Genomic DNA, 16576 nt, shown 5'->3' on the forward strand with positions numbered 1-16576 from the left:
GAACCAGATTGCAGTGTGGTGGTAAGCTGCATTTGTTTTTGTCTTTCAATCCCCGGACTGCCCCGGCATTTTAAAGCATTCACACACTTGCGGAGTGTGAGAAGCAAAACTGTGCGACTGCAATGCCGCATTGCCTGCCAGTAAGCAATGTGAGCTTTCACAACAACCAGCCTAAAATGCATCTTCAGCAAAGCATGCTGCGAGATTGGTACCCATGTGAAAGAAGATAAAAGCACACAAAACCAAAGACGGACGTCAGCACAAAAACGTGTTTTAATCTGTAGTCAGTACTTCCAGAGCACATATGTGATGTCCATTGTTCGTTAATCTTGCAAAGTTGGGAGTGGGTAAGCGGGGCGGCAATTGGTGTCTAGGAGTCGAGTCCCAGAAATACATCCCTCTGAAGACGAAACGCTTCAGCCAGCTTAGGAGGCAGCCGATTAATCTGGGCATTGAGCTCGCGTACAGCACGCTCGCGGTACGCTGCATAATGGCCTGGGAGATCCAGTTCCCGATACACAGCCTTCACCACAGCCTCGTCACTGCCACCTGGGGCACCACGACCAACGTGTGCCTGCAAAAAAGAACAGTTTAGTGAATGGGTGCTTGGTGCTTTTATTTTCAGCTGATCAGACATTCCCACTATATTCCATCGACCCTTGTCATTATTTACTCTCATATAGACTGACCTTTTTCGTTTGTTTTTTAATCATCATCAGCCTGACTACGCCCACTGCAGGGCAAAGGCCTCTCCCATGTCTCTCCAGTTAACCCTGTCTTTTGCCAGCTGCGGCAGCACCGTATCCCCACAAACTTCTTAATCTCATCTGCCCATCTAACTTTCTGCCGCACCCTGCTACGTTTCCCTTTTCATGGAATCCACTCCGTTACCCTTAAAGGGGCTGCGAAACACTGCTTGGGGGGATACCGGCTATACTTCAGGTGGGTTCTTTATTGCACACAGATGCTGACTTAAAAAGAATTACAGGAATCGATGCACAGGAACGGGAGTTATTCAGTGGAGAAATTTCAAAATACAAGCAAACAAAACACTGCCCTCAACTCGATTTTGGCGGGGCTTCCCACTCCTATTTCGCTCTCCCAATGACGGCACCTGGCGCAACCAATCAAAACAGCCAGCCAGAGCACGTCGCGGAAGTTTGTACTGCATGGTTGCCTGCTCCTTGTAACTCGTTTTTGCTGAGACTGGCAGCGTCGTTTCCATGCCAGAGCGCCCCTGGTGGTGTATTTTTATTTTACTTGCTTTGCAGGGCTTTTATCTAAGACAAACAAGTTGTTTTTGTTGATCTAATATAAAACGCAGACAGGTGCAAAATGTGTCTGTTTATTCACACAATTTGCAGTATATTTACTGTTTGTCCGATCATCAAGCTCGCGCCAGGTGATGTCATATCCGCTGCTAAAAACCCGCCACTGTGTGGCGACACCATCAGGGCCATGAAGTTGTTTTTGGGAGGACATTAAAATACTAAAAAAACGGAATATACGCGGTATTACCGACGCTAATAGCACCATTACAACTCACTGTACGCAATCAACAGGCAAAACAGTTAACTAAGATTGTGTTTCTGGGCCCCTTTAAGGACCAGCGTAACAGAGTGGATTCCAAGAAAAGGCAAGTGCTCACATTTCACTGTGTGAGCTGTTATTTACACTAGATAACACAAGGGGGCACCAGTGCAACCACTGCTTCAGCACCACCTCTGCCAGCTTGAGAGACTCGCTGCATATCGGGCGCAGGAATATCGGGCACAACTCCACAAAACACTCACTACACAAATGCATCTACTTCCTTATTCTAGAATGATGACACCTTGAAGAGGACTCTTTTTGACTACACATACGGCAGCACAGAAATCGACATTCAAGAGAAATGCATTGCCTGGCTTGTAAGCGAAGGCAGTGAAGTGGAAGGTGACAGTGTTCTGACTAGAGTTGCTGTACAGTGCCAGAGTTGCGCGTTCGTACTCCATATTGCTCCCCCAAGCATCCAAATTATGAGGGAAAGCCGCAACTCTTGCATACCGGAGGCAGACTTAGTGCAGTGGTTAGAGCAAGCGCAGTCTCAGTCCGCCTGATTCCAGCTACTGAACTTGCTTTCTTCTAGGCATATTTCTGATGCAATGAATGACACAGCTTGCTGGTAATGCGTCGGCTGCACCAAGGTCCATTTCAATGAGTTACTAAAATACTCGCCAAGTGGTGGACGAGTGGCGCCATCTGTTGTAAATTCCACAAATCACAAACATTTTCTTTTCAACGATCGGCAAACACCTGTGATAAAATTGCGCGTTGTTGATAAGAAAACATCGTTGTGAGTGAACACAAAACCGCCACAAAGCACGAGAACAGTGGGAGTACAAATGGACTGTGAGCAACGGTCCAGTGCTAAACAATGCAAACGAGTTCCCTTCTCCGCAATGCATGGATGCTTTTCCACCATGTGACTGCGTTTGGCCAATAGAGGCGCGAGCGGCAGAGGGAAAACAAATGCGCAACTCCAGGTACTTATACAGTAACTCTAGTTGTGACATAGTGCACACCTGTATAAGCTCGGCCTGCTGGGGCGAGGCAAGCTGAAGGGCAGTGACGAACAGCCAGGAGTATTTGCGATCTACGATGTCAGTTCCCACTTTGCCGATGTCCTCGAATGTGCCAAAGCAGTCGATGTAGTCGTCGCGCACCTGGAAGATGCGCCCCAGTGCCAGTGACGCCTCCTGTACCTGCTCGTGCAGCAAGCTGTCCTCGATACCAGCCTGCGGAAGCAAACACACAACCCTCTCTTTCATTGTATGCCGAGAGAACAACAGACTAGTCCCAACTGACCGAGGCAGCTTGCCACGGGCATAAAGCAGTCCTCTGTTGGGAAATTACACGAGGTTTCAGAAATACAGTGTATGCAGCTATTGAACTAGCCCATTCTATGCTTGTTGTCACTACCTTTGGAAATCCTTTTTTTCTTTTTTCTTACAAAACGCATGCCTCTTGGCTCAGTGGTGCCCTATCCATGCCTCCGTGATGGCATGTAAGTCAACATCAGTGAGCTTTTCCAAGTTTGCAGCATTTTAGAAAGCAACAGAATGATTTTGCCACAACACAGACGACAAAATTAAAGCTCCCATACCTTTAGAGATATATCATGTAGCTTGAACAAGCAGTCACATTAATAGCTCGCAGCACAGGAAAAGGTACAAGGTAGAGCCTTCAATAGCTGGCAGTTATATGACAGAACTACCAACACCTACTAATAAGCCGCTCTTCCACACATGCAACACAGCTGCCACGTGGAAGCACAACCGCAGAGGACATAATACTCAAGTTAACCACATAACAGAGTTACAGGTTTGATTAGAATGGGACAACTGAAACATCATTTAGATGGTTATTTGTTTTCTCCCTGTCTTTTGCTTAGTCCTCACTTGAGAACGGTTCAGTACAAATGCTTTGATCAAGATGTGGCATTCTGGTGCAGAGTAGCTTGTTCAGCTGAATTTGGTGATGCTCGTCAAAAAGCAAGCATTTCTTTTGCTGTGATCTGGAGTGTTCGGTGACAAAAGGTGCCATGCACTCACCAACAGCATACCAGCGCGGATGGGCAGGGCAAATGTGTAGAAGGACGTCTTGAACTTGACCGTAGCCCAGTAGCGATCGACTGCGCTCTGCCCCGCGCCACCACTGTAGGGAGCCACCATATCCAGTTCCTGTCCGAGCACAGTGCGCAGGTCCCCCTCGTGGAAGAGCTCCAACAGGGGTAAGTAGCAGGGCAGTGAACGGAGCCGCTGCCTCAGCACCCAGACCAGGGCCTTGTCAAGGAAGAGCGCGTCGTTGATGGCCCGGAGACCGACGTCCGGTCGTGTGTGCCAGCACGGCTGGCCGCGTCGCATCGTCGAACCGTCCATGATGTCATCCAGGACCAAAAAGTAGCACTGAAGCTGCAAGACAACAACAACAAGTGGAGGACTTGTTTGCATGTAATTTCTAATGAATACGATGACCAACCGGAGTGGGGCAAAATATGATGTACTGAATGGTGAACTCTTCTGGAGAAGTTAGCGCAAAAAACGGACAAGGGACAGAAAGAAAGGCCACATAAGACATTCACGAGCACTTATGTGTCCTTTCTTTCTGTCCCTTGTCCGTTTTTTACGCTAACTTCTTCGGAAAATGCATCACCAACTAGCCCGGCAGCTTGCTCTCCTGAATGGTGAACTCAATACACCGCAATCACCCAAGCAAACAGCCTCAAATCAGCTAGTATCAGGTACTGATATTCGGTTTACGGGTTAGTTTATGGGAGTTTAACGTCTCCCGAAGCGACTAAGGCTATGAGGGACACCGTAGTGAAGGGCTCCGGAAATTTCCACCACCTGGGGTTCTTTAACGTGCCCTGACATCGCACAGTACACGGGCCACTAGAATTTCGCCTCCATCTAAAGACATGTTGGAAAATCTGAAACGTGAAAAGCAGTGCCCATTTGCTCCATGCAGAATGCAATTTCTCTGATGAATGAACCCACAGGGCTAACTAACCTCCATGCCAACACGTGTGTGCAGGACAAAAACGTAATCCTGTCAATGCTTACTCGATGTAGAAAGAACATGGACAATTCAAAGCTAGGATAACATTAGCCAATGCAGTTATGCGTGTGCTAAATTTTTAGTGTGGTAGCACTTATAGTGGCCATTCCCCACATTTGGGCACTCTCTCTCTCTCCGCCCGCCCGCCCGCCCGCCCGTCCGTCCGTCCGCCCGGCCACCCGCCCGCTTGCCTGCCTGCCTGCCTGAAGCCACTTTTGTGGCAGGCTGCTCACCTGCCCCCCGTGTCAGGCAGCAGCTCATTTAATCACGAGGCTGCTCAGGAAGAGCAACTTGGGTCGCAACCCAACCCAGGCAACCAAAGTGCCACTGTTGGCAACACCTGCCCTCTGCCACTACGCTACTGCTCACCTGCCCACTGGGTGGCTTACTTGCCAAGGTGTTGCCAGTGGGCAGGTGAGCAGTGGCACAAAACAGGTGCTATAGCAGGTGTTACTATGTCCACCTTTCATATTTGCATGAAAGAACACACACACACCAACAACCATCTTAACCTAGCACAGAGCAATGTGACACTGAAGCTCGTCATGCTAGCGTACATATATTTGGCCTAATTACCCAAATCGACTGACATTTTTCCTGAAGAAATGTAATGCAGCCAGAGCTCCGATTTCGACATTATACTTTGAATCAGTGAGACAAACATTTTGGTTTGGTTTGGTTTTATGAGGGTTTAACATCTCAAAGCGACTCAGGTTATGAGACACGCCGTAAGGAAGGAGCAGGGCAGAATGGTGGGCCTGTTGGTATGGCATGTCAAGGGAGAAAACCAACCAAGAAAGACAGAAACACAAGAAGAGAACGACACAGGACAACGGCTGGTAAGGAAGGGCTCCGGAAATTTCGACCTTCTGGGGTTCTTTGACATGCACTGATATCGCACAGGCCTCTAGAATTTTGCCTCCACTGCCGACCGCCGCAGCTGGGATCGAACCTGCGTCTTTCAGGTCAGCAGCCGAGCGCCATAACCACTGAGCCACCGTGACGGCACAGACATTTTCATCCGCTAGAAACTGTTACGTAGTGACATGCCACAACCCTCTTCATGCTGCCTGACTTTTGGCATCAGGGCTAGCGCAAACCAACAGGAAATGTTAGTTCTGTACTTAATGTAACCTAGCCTGATGATGGATCTCTAGAGGCGTGTGAATATTTGGAATTTCGAATACTAATAGAATACAATCATATTCAATTTGAGAACTCGATATTAGAAAATTTCTGAATATTCAAAAACTTTCAACAATCACCTTTCATAAATCCGAGCATTGCAAAACCAAGCGACCAGGGCAAATTATCACAAGATCGATTGATTTTGAAGTGTCATGGAAGTGTCATGAAAACAGTGCAAAGGCCACCTCTTTGGTGCTTTTTCTGCATCGTTTATCATGTGCACCAGTCACATTCAAACTATTAGGCTTATTGCAACAGATTGCAAGGATTGCAACAGATAGATAGTCAATTTTTTTCCTTATAATCGTATTTAAAAATTTCAACATTCACACACCCCTATACTCCGTTTCATACATCAGGTGCAACGCTGACAAAGCTAGTGCTCTTGTTTGCGCTGCCTGCATCCGCGACCAAAAAGTAGTGCGCTCCTTGTGGGGAGCGAAACGTAGTAAGTCCTTTGCCTGCAGGCTTACTAAATGACACATTTATCATCAGCTTGATTAAATGCTCTCTTATTGCTAATGGCACGCTGTCGCTTTCTCGTGTCATAGAACACTTGTCCACAAAACAAGCGTGGAGTAACACACCTCCCTTTATTTTTTTGTCCGGACTACTTCCACACCTTTCACAGCGTTGCACCTGACGTATGAAACGAAGTATAGCAATTTCTGACGTCCAACATCGTTTATATGAGCAAGCATTAACTCGATAGCCCACTGAACATGGTATTTCACTTGCGCATTTCAAAGCAGTGTAAGCAAGCACGTGCGAACCTATCACTCTTATTCAAGTACAGTAGCTATATTAAGCAGCATTTCCTCCTAAACGACGTACACTGATCAAGCTGAATCAGATAACCTGTGTTAGAGAAACCCAGGCTTTCATCCATAAGAAGGAAAGTAAAATGGGCAGATGTTAGAACGAATTATTTACAAGCAGTGATTAGAGCAGACAATCAATCAATGAGGCAGAGTAGAATGCCCTACTGATTTTTTAATGTGGAAGTTTCTGCCATGAAGATAATCCGCAGGCAGTCACTGCGGGCTGGCAAGTTGAGTTCTCTGAAAGACGAACCAACTCAAACTAAGAAGCGTAGCCGCCCCTCGAAGCAGGAAAGTGTGCATCCTGCGAGAGCACTGCCCTTCTTTCCTTTCAGAGTCTATGTTTAGCTCTGTGTTACTTCCTCCTGCCAAAGTCGACAGGCTCGTTCAGTGAATGCACAAGCAAAGGCGACTGATGCAAGCTGAAAGAGCACGCCTTGGCATCTGTGTAATGGAAAAGTAGGTACGAGAACCCCTAGCTGCTGGTCACTGCCAATTCTCTGTTAGAACACTGAGTTGCACTACTGTCAGGTATGCAATTCAGTTGACTCAACTGATGCCATCTGTCTGAGATCAGACCAACCACATGGCTGAATGAATGAATGGTCCTGAGGGTTGGCCTAGAGCTTCGAATTGCAGAGTTTGAGCTCCCAGGCAGGGTACGTCACCACAAAAATGAAACCGGGTTACTAGTTTTGGACTACACATCTCACTTCTTTATAATTTGCTAGTAACACCTGTACCACGAGTCAGCTCTAGTCCATTAAGACAGCTTACGGTTCCTTCAATAGCGGACAGCAGTAGTTTTAACACCCACGAGTATGCAGTTACTGCCTATCCGCAAGCTGTATCATTCATTCCAGCATCCAGCCGCCATTAGTGCAGTGTGTCGTTATTGTAAACTCAATGCACGAAATGATGTGCTCAGTAGAATTTTACCATGTAGCACAAGTGCAAATTTTTTCGATGCGCCCATATTGCCCACGAACTGCTGGCATGTTTCAAAGAACCACCTCAAGTGCAATACTGCCACTTCCCTAAGGCTATCTTGACTCCTGCAAGCCAGTACGGCGGCTCCAACCTTTTTCTATGCCACAGCTTGATTCAGAAAATGCAGGAATTCGTTAAACTGCAGTACGTGCCTAGTCCATGACCTGATCTCTCTCTTACCCTTACTGGCTCAGTAATAAAAAAGCAACAGCAACTATATTATAACCATCCACAATAAATAACTGTGCCAGTCGTGACACTCATCGACTGCCTGACTGAACAAGTGGTAACTAAGCAAGGATGGCAATCCTGACGACAGGACTGTGCCCATGACAAAAAGACCCACACCAAAAAGGATGAAATATGCTTCTGTTCCTACTCTTCTGAGTGGCGCACTTGTCTATATTGTGCAGTGCACGAAATGCACACATAAATGCATACACAAGAAAGAGCACTGTTGACAGAGCGTACACACACAGCCTGCATGCAAGACAACCCTGAATCACAAATGTCAACACTTGTGGCTCAGCTAGTTCCTGTTATGAGCACTGAGCAGCATGTTCTCCATAAATGACTGACTAACGTGAAAAAAGATGGAGGGGACATTTGAGCTCCGCCTTAGGGGTATGACGCAATGGAGTAATGGGTTAATTTCCATACATATGCAAAATTGGTCATTCTTTACTTTACATTCATAGATTTCTGGGAGTTCTCACATCCCTCCTGGCACAGTGGTTAAGCGATGCACCACTGCCCTGGGATGGCACGTGCTGCCACCAGTGGGCCCTGCGCGACCTAGGTTGTTCTTCCTGAGCGACCAATCAGCTACCATGGCAGGCAGTTTGCTCACAATCACTCCAGTGGGCAGGTGGTGATGACGCCGCAAGGTCACGTGACCAAGACGGCCCACCTGCCTCCTAGGTTGCTTCTCTGGGGATTTTTCATGGATTTTTCACTCACGGTCAACGACAGCACCAATGATGCTGATGGCGACGCCATTTTCTGCGACACAAGCGCCTTAACACTATCACATCAAAATGTCAAGCTGTACTAGCTGCAGTGACATAGTGACAGTTCCGTTTTGGAGGTAAGGCAGCTTAAATTTTTCTCGTTTTGTGAGAAAACAGCGTGCTAGCTACTGACTCCTGGCTTTTTTGTGTCCTCAGCGAAATAACAGCATGCAAAATGCACCAAACGAAGATATCATGAACAGGTTGCTTGAACAGTCAGAACTGCTTGTGGATGACGCATGTTCCTGCATCCCCTGTCAGAGAACCTATGAGCTGTAGACACTACGCGACTTCAAATTATAGCGTACGTAACTCAAAATGAGGACACATGACAAGAGAGAGAGAGAAACAGAAGTACGGAAAGAAAGGGAGATAGGTTAAGTAGGCAATGCCCAGTATGCTAGGCTACATGTGGGAAGGGGAACAAAGGGAGAAAGAAAGGGAAGAAAGGAATGGGAGATCAGTTTTGCATGTGTCCATGGGCCATTACCGTGAGGGTATACAGGGTTCATGCTGAAAGCTTATGGCCCTGAACTCAACAAGATACACACATAACAGTGCTAGGTTCCGTCCTTTCTACTAGTGCTCGTGCGTCTCCTGTCTTTGGGTTGTCGCTATCTTGGGGTTGTGCTATAATTCTGAAGCCATATATGTCATGCCAACTCGCCTAAGCTACATATATGCAAGGTGCGTGCACCCAATGGACAATGAAACTCCACTGGACGTTCATGGACATTCACAGGACGTTCCGTGCATGCCCATTGGGCAGATCACCAAATCTCGGGGCAGCCCCGCGCGATGTGTTCCTACCAGCTCGACGCACCAGCCGACCAAGCAGGCCAGGTGCAGGCGAGGGGCGTCTTCCTCCTCGGCCAGCAGCTCGTACGTCTGGACCACGGCCAGCAGTCGAAGGCGTTTGCCGCCCGGCAGGTTATACTCGACCGCCTCGCGGAGGGCCTCCATCGCCTCGGTGAGCGCCGGCTCGCCGAAGTCCATGCCCAGCACGGTCTTCAGGAGGTCGTCCTGCGCCTCCCGCACCGGCAGGTCGTTAGCCGAGTTCACCCGAAGCAGCCGCGGCCGCCGCTCGCTCGCCATGCTGTCTGGCCTGCGCTCGCGAGGAAGAAGACACACTGCAGGAGACGGCCAGCACACAGCAGCTAGCTGAGAAAAGTGGCATTTTATTGTTTTCTTATGTGCGGAGCGCGCTTTCAGGAACGAGGAAAGATTTCTAGCAGCTGGCGCGGTTTCGCGCTCGCGCTGTTTGTACTATGGCAGCGGCCCGCTGTCGGAGAGGGCTGCATCGCTGCATGCAGCCCCTCTTTGCAACGAAAGCACTGCTTCGTAGCGAAAGAATTTCGGGCCGCATGCATGCAGTCGGTGACAACACAATCTACCTGCACGCCGCTCCGTGATCGCGATATGAGTGGGATGTTTGTTTCGCTTTCTTTTTTTTTTTTTTTTGGTCTGCTACAGCATCCATCATCCTGCGGAGGAGGAAAACAGCTCGACCGATGATGCATTGCCAGTCAATCGCTTCAGCGCATTATTCAAGCGGCATATCCTTATGCAAAAATCGGCACGAAGACCTTGCTTTCATGCCGCTTTAACTAGCGTGAAGTTTACGGGGCGTTGCAAATATACATAGAAATGCACTATAAAGAAAAGCCGAGGCGTACTTGTTGTTCGATGCCGCTGACGTGTGTTGAGCTGCAGCTGCGAGGGACCTGTCCGGCCTGGCGCATGTGGTCCGCGCGAGTAATTGGGTTCGGCGACGGAAAGCAGACAGCCTGCCGACAGGCAAGCTGCATCGCGGCGTCCAAGCACGAAGCGCTGTCGTCACCAGATTCCACATTTCTGCTGATCGCGCGCAGTTATTTGTCGCTCGCCTCTTCAGAAAACGATGCTGCTAACTGTCAAACGTCCGCTTCCTCGTCCGCATGTGAGGTTGATGGCCTCTGCAACCTTGGCCTCTGTAGGAATGTGTGCCGAAGGCTGTTGACCTGCCGGATGATCCTCCAAGACCGGCGATAGTTGTTCGAAAGCAGTGGCAGCGACTGCCGAAATTTCCCCCTGAGCCGCACAGGCTGCCAGCTGCACTGAACACGCAACCAACGCCTCGAAACAGAGCAATCCTAACCCAACAACAGCACGTCAACTAGCAGCAGCAGCAGCTTTCGCTTGGATGCGGTTGGCCTTGGAGCATCGAAACTCGGATGCGAGCCCCAAACATCATCATCGATGCTACCATGCTGATTCTGTGGTTGCTATGGTAACGTTCTCGGAGGCTGCGTTGACGTCCATCGCACGTCCACGAACGAGCACGTGACGCGCGTATTCGCCGGTTGTATCGGCTTGTGCGCGGGCTATCTGAGGTTCGCATCCCAGCGGGTATCTGGACAGAGGCTATTATACGCAGCTAATCGCTAGGCGTCTTCCTTCTACCGAGACTGCGTCAGACCGCGTCTCGACCGACGTCCCGAGAGAGAGTTCGATCGACGCGTGCTCGCGCCAAGAACCATCTTTTGGCCCGCTCACGTGTTGTCCAAGCATGGCAGACAGCTTGGCGTGCGAGCTGGTGGACGCTGGCGCAGTCAAGTTCGGCGCGTTCACTCTGAAGAGCGGCATCACTTCGCCCTTTTACGTGGACCTTCGAGTCTCAGTGAGCCACCCGAAACTTCTCGTAAGTGTGCCCAGAGCCAGCGCGGCGCCTGTTTCGTACGTGGCATATATTGCAGTGGCTGAACGCCAACTGAGGAATCACGTTCTGCATTGCAGCATGACATCGCTGATGCCATCGTCGCCAAAATCAAAGAAGACAAGATTGAAGGCGATCTGCTGTGCGGGGTTCCTTACACAGCGCTCCCGATTGCCACGGTGAGAGTTCCTTTCCTGACCACGGTATATGCGTTCTTTTGAGTGAGTTCTTAGATTGGGCAAAAAAAGACTGTGGTTCTGGTCGTTAAACATGGTGGCTTTGGTAGCATATACAGTAACTCTAGCTAGTGCGACTTCAGTGCGCCGTCTAGTGGAGACAGTACATTCAGTGGGGAGTAGTATAAATGAAAATTGGTTTGTGCAGAAAGCAAATGGCATAGTAACTGTCTCGCATCTCCGTGGACACCTGAACGACGCCGTAAGGAAAGGGATGAAGGAGGGAGTGAAAGAAGAAAGGAAGAAAGAGATGCCGGCCCTCCGGAATAATTTCGACCTCCTTAAGGTCTTTAACATGCACTGACATAGCACAGACTACCCAGACTATTTTTCAAACTATCCACATGGATTTTAACGAACATATCTGGTAATATGGATGGTAAAAAAATTATGGGGGCACTTTATTATCACTATGCAATGACACTGCATCAGCATTAGGTCTTCCCCTTGCTTGAAGAGCTAAGGTTGTCAGCTTTCGCGCATTATAATCAGCGAACGCTGGTTGGCAATGCCGATTGGCACTCCGCCTTCCTTGGATTGGATTGCAAAACATTTATTTTGTCAGAAGGCAAAATGCAGATGATCCATGCTAGGTGGCTATCAGTCCACGGCTGACAACAACCTGAGTAGCCCATTCAGTGGCCAGGGCTTGGAACGCACTGGACTGAGCTGACTAACAAGGCCTCCCATTGCTCAAGAGTGGGAACTTGTATTAGAGATTCCGATGGCGGCTCCTCTTTACAGTTCCATAATATGTGATTGTAAGTGGCTATTTCGTCACATAGTGTACATTCCAGGTGGTGATCACCGGGTTAGAATTTTGATAGTAAGTAAGGAGTCATTAAGGATCGCGTCTGGAGTCGCCTCCAGGTGATCTCCTTCTCCTTATCTAAGTTTTTGTCTGGAGGGGGAAAGATCCTCCTTTCTAGTTGAAATTGATTAGTGATGTTCTGATATTGCCGCGTATCATTGTAGTGTCCATTCGTTCGTGCTCAAGCACGCAGGAAAGGGGTTTTGTCATTTTTGTTGGCGACGTGAGAAGCGACCGGACTAATCTCGATTGATCACAGCCATGAAGAGATGCATCTACATTTTTCCAGATTACTGTTGATGATCTTGACCTGTTATCTCGAAGTTTCCTTGTCGGCTTTAAATTGAGCGATGCCGCGAGCGGCGGGCATTCGTAGTTCGACAATTGACGAGCACGTTGGTTGCTTACGCTGCCGCCGAGTGATTCAGTTCTTTTGCGGGCGCAAGTCAGCCCAAATAAAGAGCTTCGTTTGCAAGTTTTGTTGCTGTCTTCCTGACCGCTGGACTGCCGTCACTACAACGTGACAATATGATGCTAGGCCATCCTTCGAGAAACTCTCAGTAACTGCTGTGTCCCCTTCTCGGCTGACGAATACTCAAACTTTGATGTGTGCCGCTTCGTTACCAGGGCTTCTCGAGTGAGCAACGGTTCTGGTGGCGCAATCATGCTTACTTTGGGAGGAGAGGCAGTTTACCCAGAGAAGGATACGAGAGGAACCAGAACCATTGCTACGTATACCCCTTTTTCTGGCTCTTCGTAGCCGTAGACAATGAAGATTACTAATAATTTTGATTTAATCAGGCAATTACTCCACTCAAGCACAATATCGGAAGAAAAAAATTGGACCACCAAATGCCACCACACCCGTCAAATTACAACATGAATGTGCCAGTGGTTTAGCCGAGAGAAGCCTTTTACAAGGCGAAATTAGGGATGCAGAAATCACGCCAGTCAAAAACTTGGCTGGGGGTACCTAGCACTTACAAAAATTTAATCCTGAAATTTTTTTAGTTTGCAGAAGCATTTTCTTTGAGGTCTAGTGCACAAATGATGTTGAAGTATGAGACGTGGGGAGTGGACGGAAGTATTAGTTTTTATTGTACTTACTGTGATATGATTGAGTTATGAGTCACCCAAAGCACAACAACCAACCGCTTGCATTTTTAATGCCCCCTCTGTTTTGTGCAGTGTGTGTCGATGACTACAGAGCAGCCAATGGTGATGGTTCGCAAAGAGGCCAAAGCGTACGGCACCAAGCGTCCCATCGAGGGAAACTTCCAACCTGGTCAGAAGTGCATCATCATCGAGGACATTGTCAGCAGTGGCTCCAGCATTATTGAGATTGCTCAGGTACCTTCACATTTCTTTTTTAAATATAATAAGTTTCTGTGTCGAAAAACTTAGTGGCGAAAGCCAAGTTACAGGTTGACTCACTCAGTGCAGCTGGAGTTAATTAAAATTCAAGTGCTGGTGATAGATGGTGTTAATGTGAGATCAAGTTTGGGAAGAACACCAAGCAATCCAAAATAGTTTTTTTAAAAGTAAGTGCAAAAAGCAGGAAAAAAGGCACCCAGTTTAGTGGGTGAACACATGCCTTTAAATGAGCTACCTTGGCTGTGGTAAAAACGACAAGCTCATTTGATTCAAAATGTCCCTGGCTATTTTCTGAGCTTTATTTTGCACAATGTAGTACTCCTCCAACTACCCTTGTGCTTTGTTGTAGATATTATCAAGCATGGTAGATGAAAAGAAAGGGCCTTTACATGTACGGTCTTTGCCAGAAGTAACCGGGCTGCCGAAACTGCAGGAAAAGCAGGCTGTTGCAGGACGGTGACACCATGGTAGGCAGCCCTCGTTGGCTGCAAGAATAATGTATGTGACGTGAACCTGCATCATAGCTATGTTCCTCTGGTTGATAAAAAAACTCTTCTGATAACTTGTCAAACAGTAAGAGCAGCCTTGTTACTTTTGACAAATTGGTGCAACTGCCTTTGTGAAATAAATTGGAACTTTATGGCGTGAGCCAATTGCTCATAAAAATTTATTTAGTTGGCCGTATCTGCTTACCAGCTTCTTGTGACCTGTTGACTGGTTTTTCATCCAATTTCTGTGAAGAAGCAACTCATTTTGGGGCACATGTGTGAATGTAGGCACCGGGTACTCATATGGGGTGGATTTCTTGCAGGCACTCTCTACGGCTGAGCTGGTGGTGACGGACGCAGTGGTGTTCCTAGACCGTGAACAGGGCGGCAGAGAGAACCTGCTCAAGTGGAACATCAACCTGCACAGGTGAAGCATTCAGTGTGCCAGGACGCGCATCCTCTTATCTTCTTTCAGTTCAGAGGGTCTTGCATTCTGAAGTGCTTCTGAAACGCCTTTAATCGGAGCAGTTGATTTCTGTGACCTTTTCTCTCTTCTTGCTTCAGTCCCAGAAAGTACAGGTGCAAGTTTATTGCAGCATTTTCTATTGCTTCTGCTGCCTAATCCACTTTTTTAGAGCATGAGCTCTACTCCTTGTTGTACAACTTCTGATTTCGATGTGGATGAGGCAGTGACCTTGAATGCCTCACAAGGTCAAACCGAACCTAACTGCGTGGTGGTATGGCCCAAGCTATCGTAGTATGACCACGTGATCAAATGACTATGACCATTGGGTACCGTCCTTGACCTTTGATCTTGACATTTGATTTGAGACAGTGGGCAGTACACCGACAATGACCTTCAGTGCCTCACAAGGTCAAACCAAACCTAACTGCATGGTGTTATGGCCTAAGCTATCGTATATGTCCACATGTTCATATGACGATGATCATTGGGTACCTGACCTTGACCTTTGAAACGAGACAGTTGAGACCATGCCTAACAGAGCTTCCGCTCGTATAACTGGGTTGCAGCCACGTTGAACCCCAGTGATTTTTTTCACACAGCTGCATCGTGCATGCACACCTCGCCTCCGCTATCCTTTTCCGTGGTCCATTGGCTGAGAACAAATTGCCACCGCGTAGCATGCATGGGCAGGCAGTGTTGGCGACAGGTGAAACCAACAGCTGCTAGCATACACCTGCCACTCACAGGTGCAGCTGGTGCCTTGTGGAAGTGGATCACACCTGTGGCACTCATGTTCATTTGTTTTAACGCCGTTAAAGGCCCCATTACTCAGAAAATCTAGTGTCCGTGTTATTAGCAATAAATAGGGTGGCCCAGGTGGCCACCGACCTGAGAAGCAACCTAGGTGGGCCACCTATGTCACCAATCAGAAAGACGGCACCCAGTCTGGATGCCACCTCATTTCCGGTGCCAAAAATGGCCACTGCGTTGCGACACCATCGGCTCGAAACGGGTATTTGTGGAGAAGATTAAAACATTAAATGTCAAGATTTCGGCAATCTCTTCAGCTGTTCAGGCCTCATCATGTCCCTTACTTTGCATATAAAGAATAAAGACCTCATGCTTGATCTATGTCGCAGGGCCCCTTGAACGCTGTGGCATTAAAATATAGGCTGTCAAGTGTGCCATAGAGAGTCCAGAGTGATTCCAACCACCTTGAGTTACTGAGACCTGAGCACACAGACATTCTTGCGTTTGGCCTGCATAAAAGTGCAGCTACGAGGAAAGGTGTCATGACCTGACAAAAATAGTACAACGAATGAAAATTGGAGCATAGGATTAGGAAATCCCCGCATGGTACTGTGGCAGTGTCTGTCATGCCTGTTTTTGTCCCTCGTCATCATGCTGTTTGTATCAGACCTTGCTGAACCAGCAAGCTCAAGCATTCATACTTATCAGGGAGGTGTGAAAGCTTTGACAAACTGCCTTTGTGCCCTGAACTGTCCAGCCATGTTGGCTCTGCGCTGTTCGCGAGTGCTGAAAGTGGCTGTGAATGGTGATGCAGCATCTTCCGCATCACGGACATCATGGAGAAGCTGGTGGCAAAGAAGCGGCTGACAGCTGAAGTGGCCACCGAAGTGACCTCCTTTGTGGAGACAGTCAAGGCGCCCCTGGTGCCTTCCCTCCTGCTGCCTACACCCAACAAGGTTGGTAAGCCAGCCGCGGGCATCGGATTCGCTTGGTGCAGTGCCAAGACTGAAGACAGTTGCGGCCTCGGAAATTTTTCTGCCTTCATCAAAAAGTTTGCAGTGTGAATAACACGGCTGTAGAATAGAATACTTCTATTGGTACTAATACACAGGTGGCTACAAAATATATTAGTACACACGCGAAGGTCC

General features: G+C 48.2%; 2 protein-coding genes across 2 annotated transcripts in view; one reads left to right on the top strand and one right to left on the bottom strand.

The window, feature by feature from the left end:
• Nucleotides 1-251: 251 nt before the first annotated feature.
• On the bottom strand, nucleotides 252-10846 carry Fpps (Farnesyl pyrophosphate synthase). Its single transcript, XM_089554096.1, has 5 exons — nucleotides 10285-10846; nucleotides 9419-9713; nucleotides 3594-3953; nucleotides 2565-2777; nucleotides 252-574 (listed from the first exon to the last, which is right to left on the bottom strand). The coding sequence occupies exons 1-5, from the start codon at nucleotides 10458-10460 to the stop codon at nucleotides 371-373; spliced, it is 1248 nt and encodes a 415-aa protein (XP_089410222.1). The 5' UTR covers nucleotides 10461-10846; the 3' UTR covers nucleotides 252-370.
• Nucleotides 10847-10898: 52 nt separating this feature from the next.
• The window catches only part of r-l (rudimentary-like), a 30964-nt gene continuing 25286 nt past the window's right edge, over nucleotides 10899-16576 (top strand). Inside the window, exons 1-5 of the mRNA XM_089554086.1 lie at nucleotides 10899-11288; nucleotides 11384-11482; nucleotides 13539-13700; nucleotides 14536-14639; nucleotides 16243-16384. Of these exons, the coding sequence (XP_089410212.1) occupies nucleotides 11157-11288; nucleotides 11384-11482; nucleotides 13539-13700; nucleotides 14536-14639; nucleotides 16243-16384 (639 nt within the window). The 5' untranslated portion in view covers nucleotides 10899-11156. The remainder of the gene's footprint in view (nucleotides 11289-11383; nucleotides 11483-13538; nucleotides 13701-14535; nucleotides 14640-16242; nucleotides 16385-16576) is intronic.

Source organism: Amblyomma mixtum, chromosome 1 (assembly GCF_055824585.1).
Source record: "Amblyomma mixtum isolate Tamu chromosome 1, ASM5582458v1, whole genome shotgun sequence".
NCBI lineage: Eukaryota > Metazoa > Arthropoda > Arachnida > Ixodida > Ixodidae > Amblyomma > Amblyomma mixtum.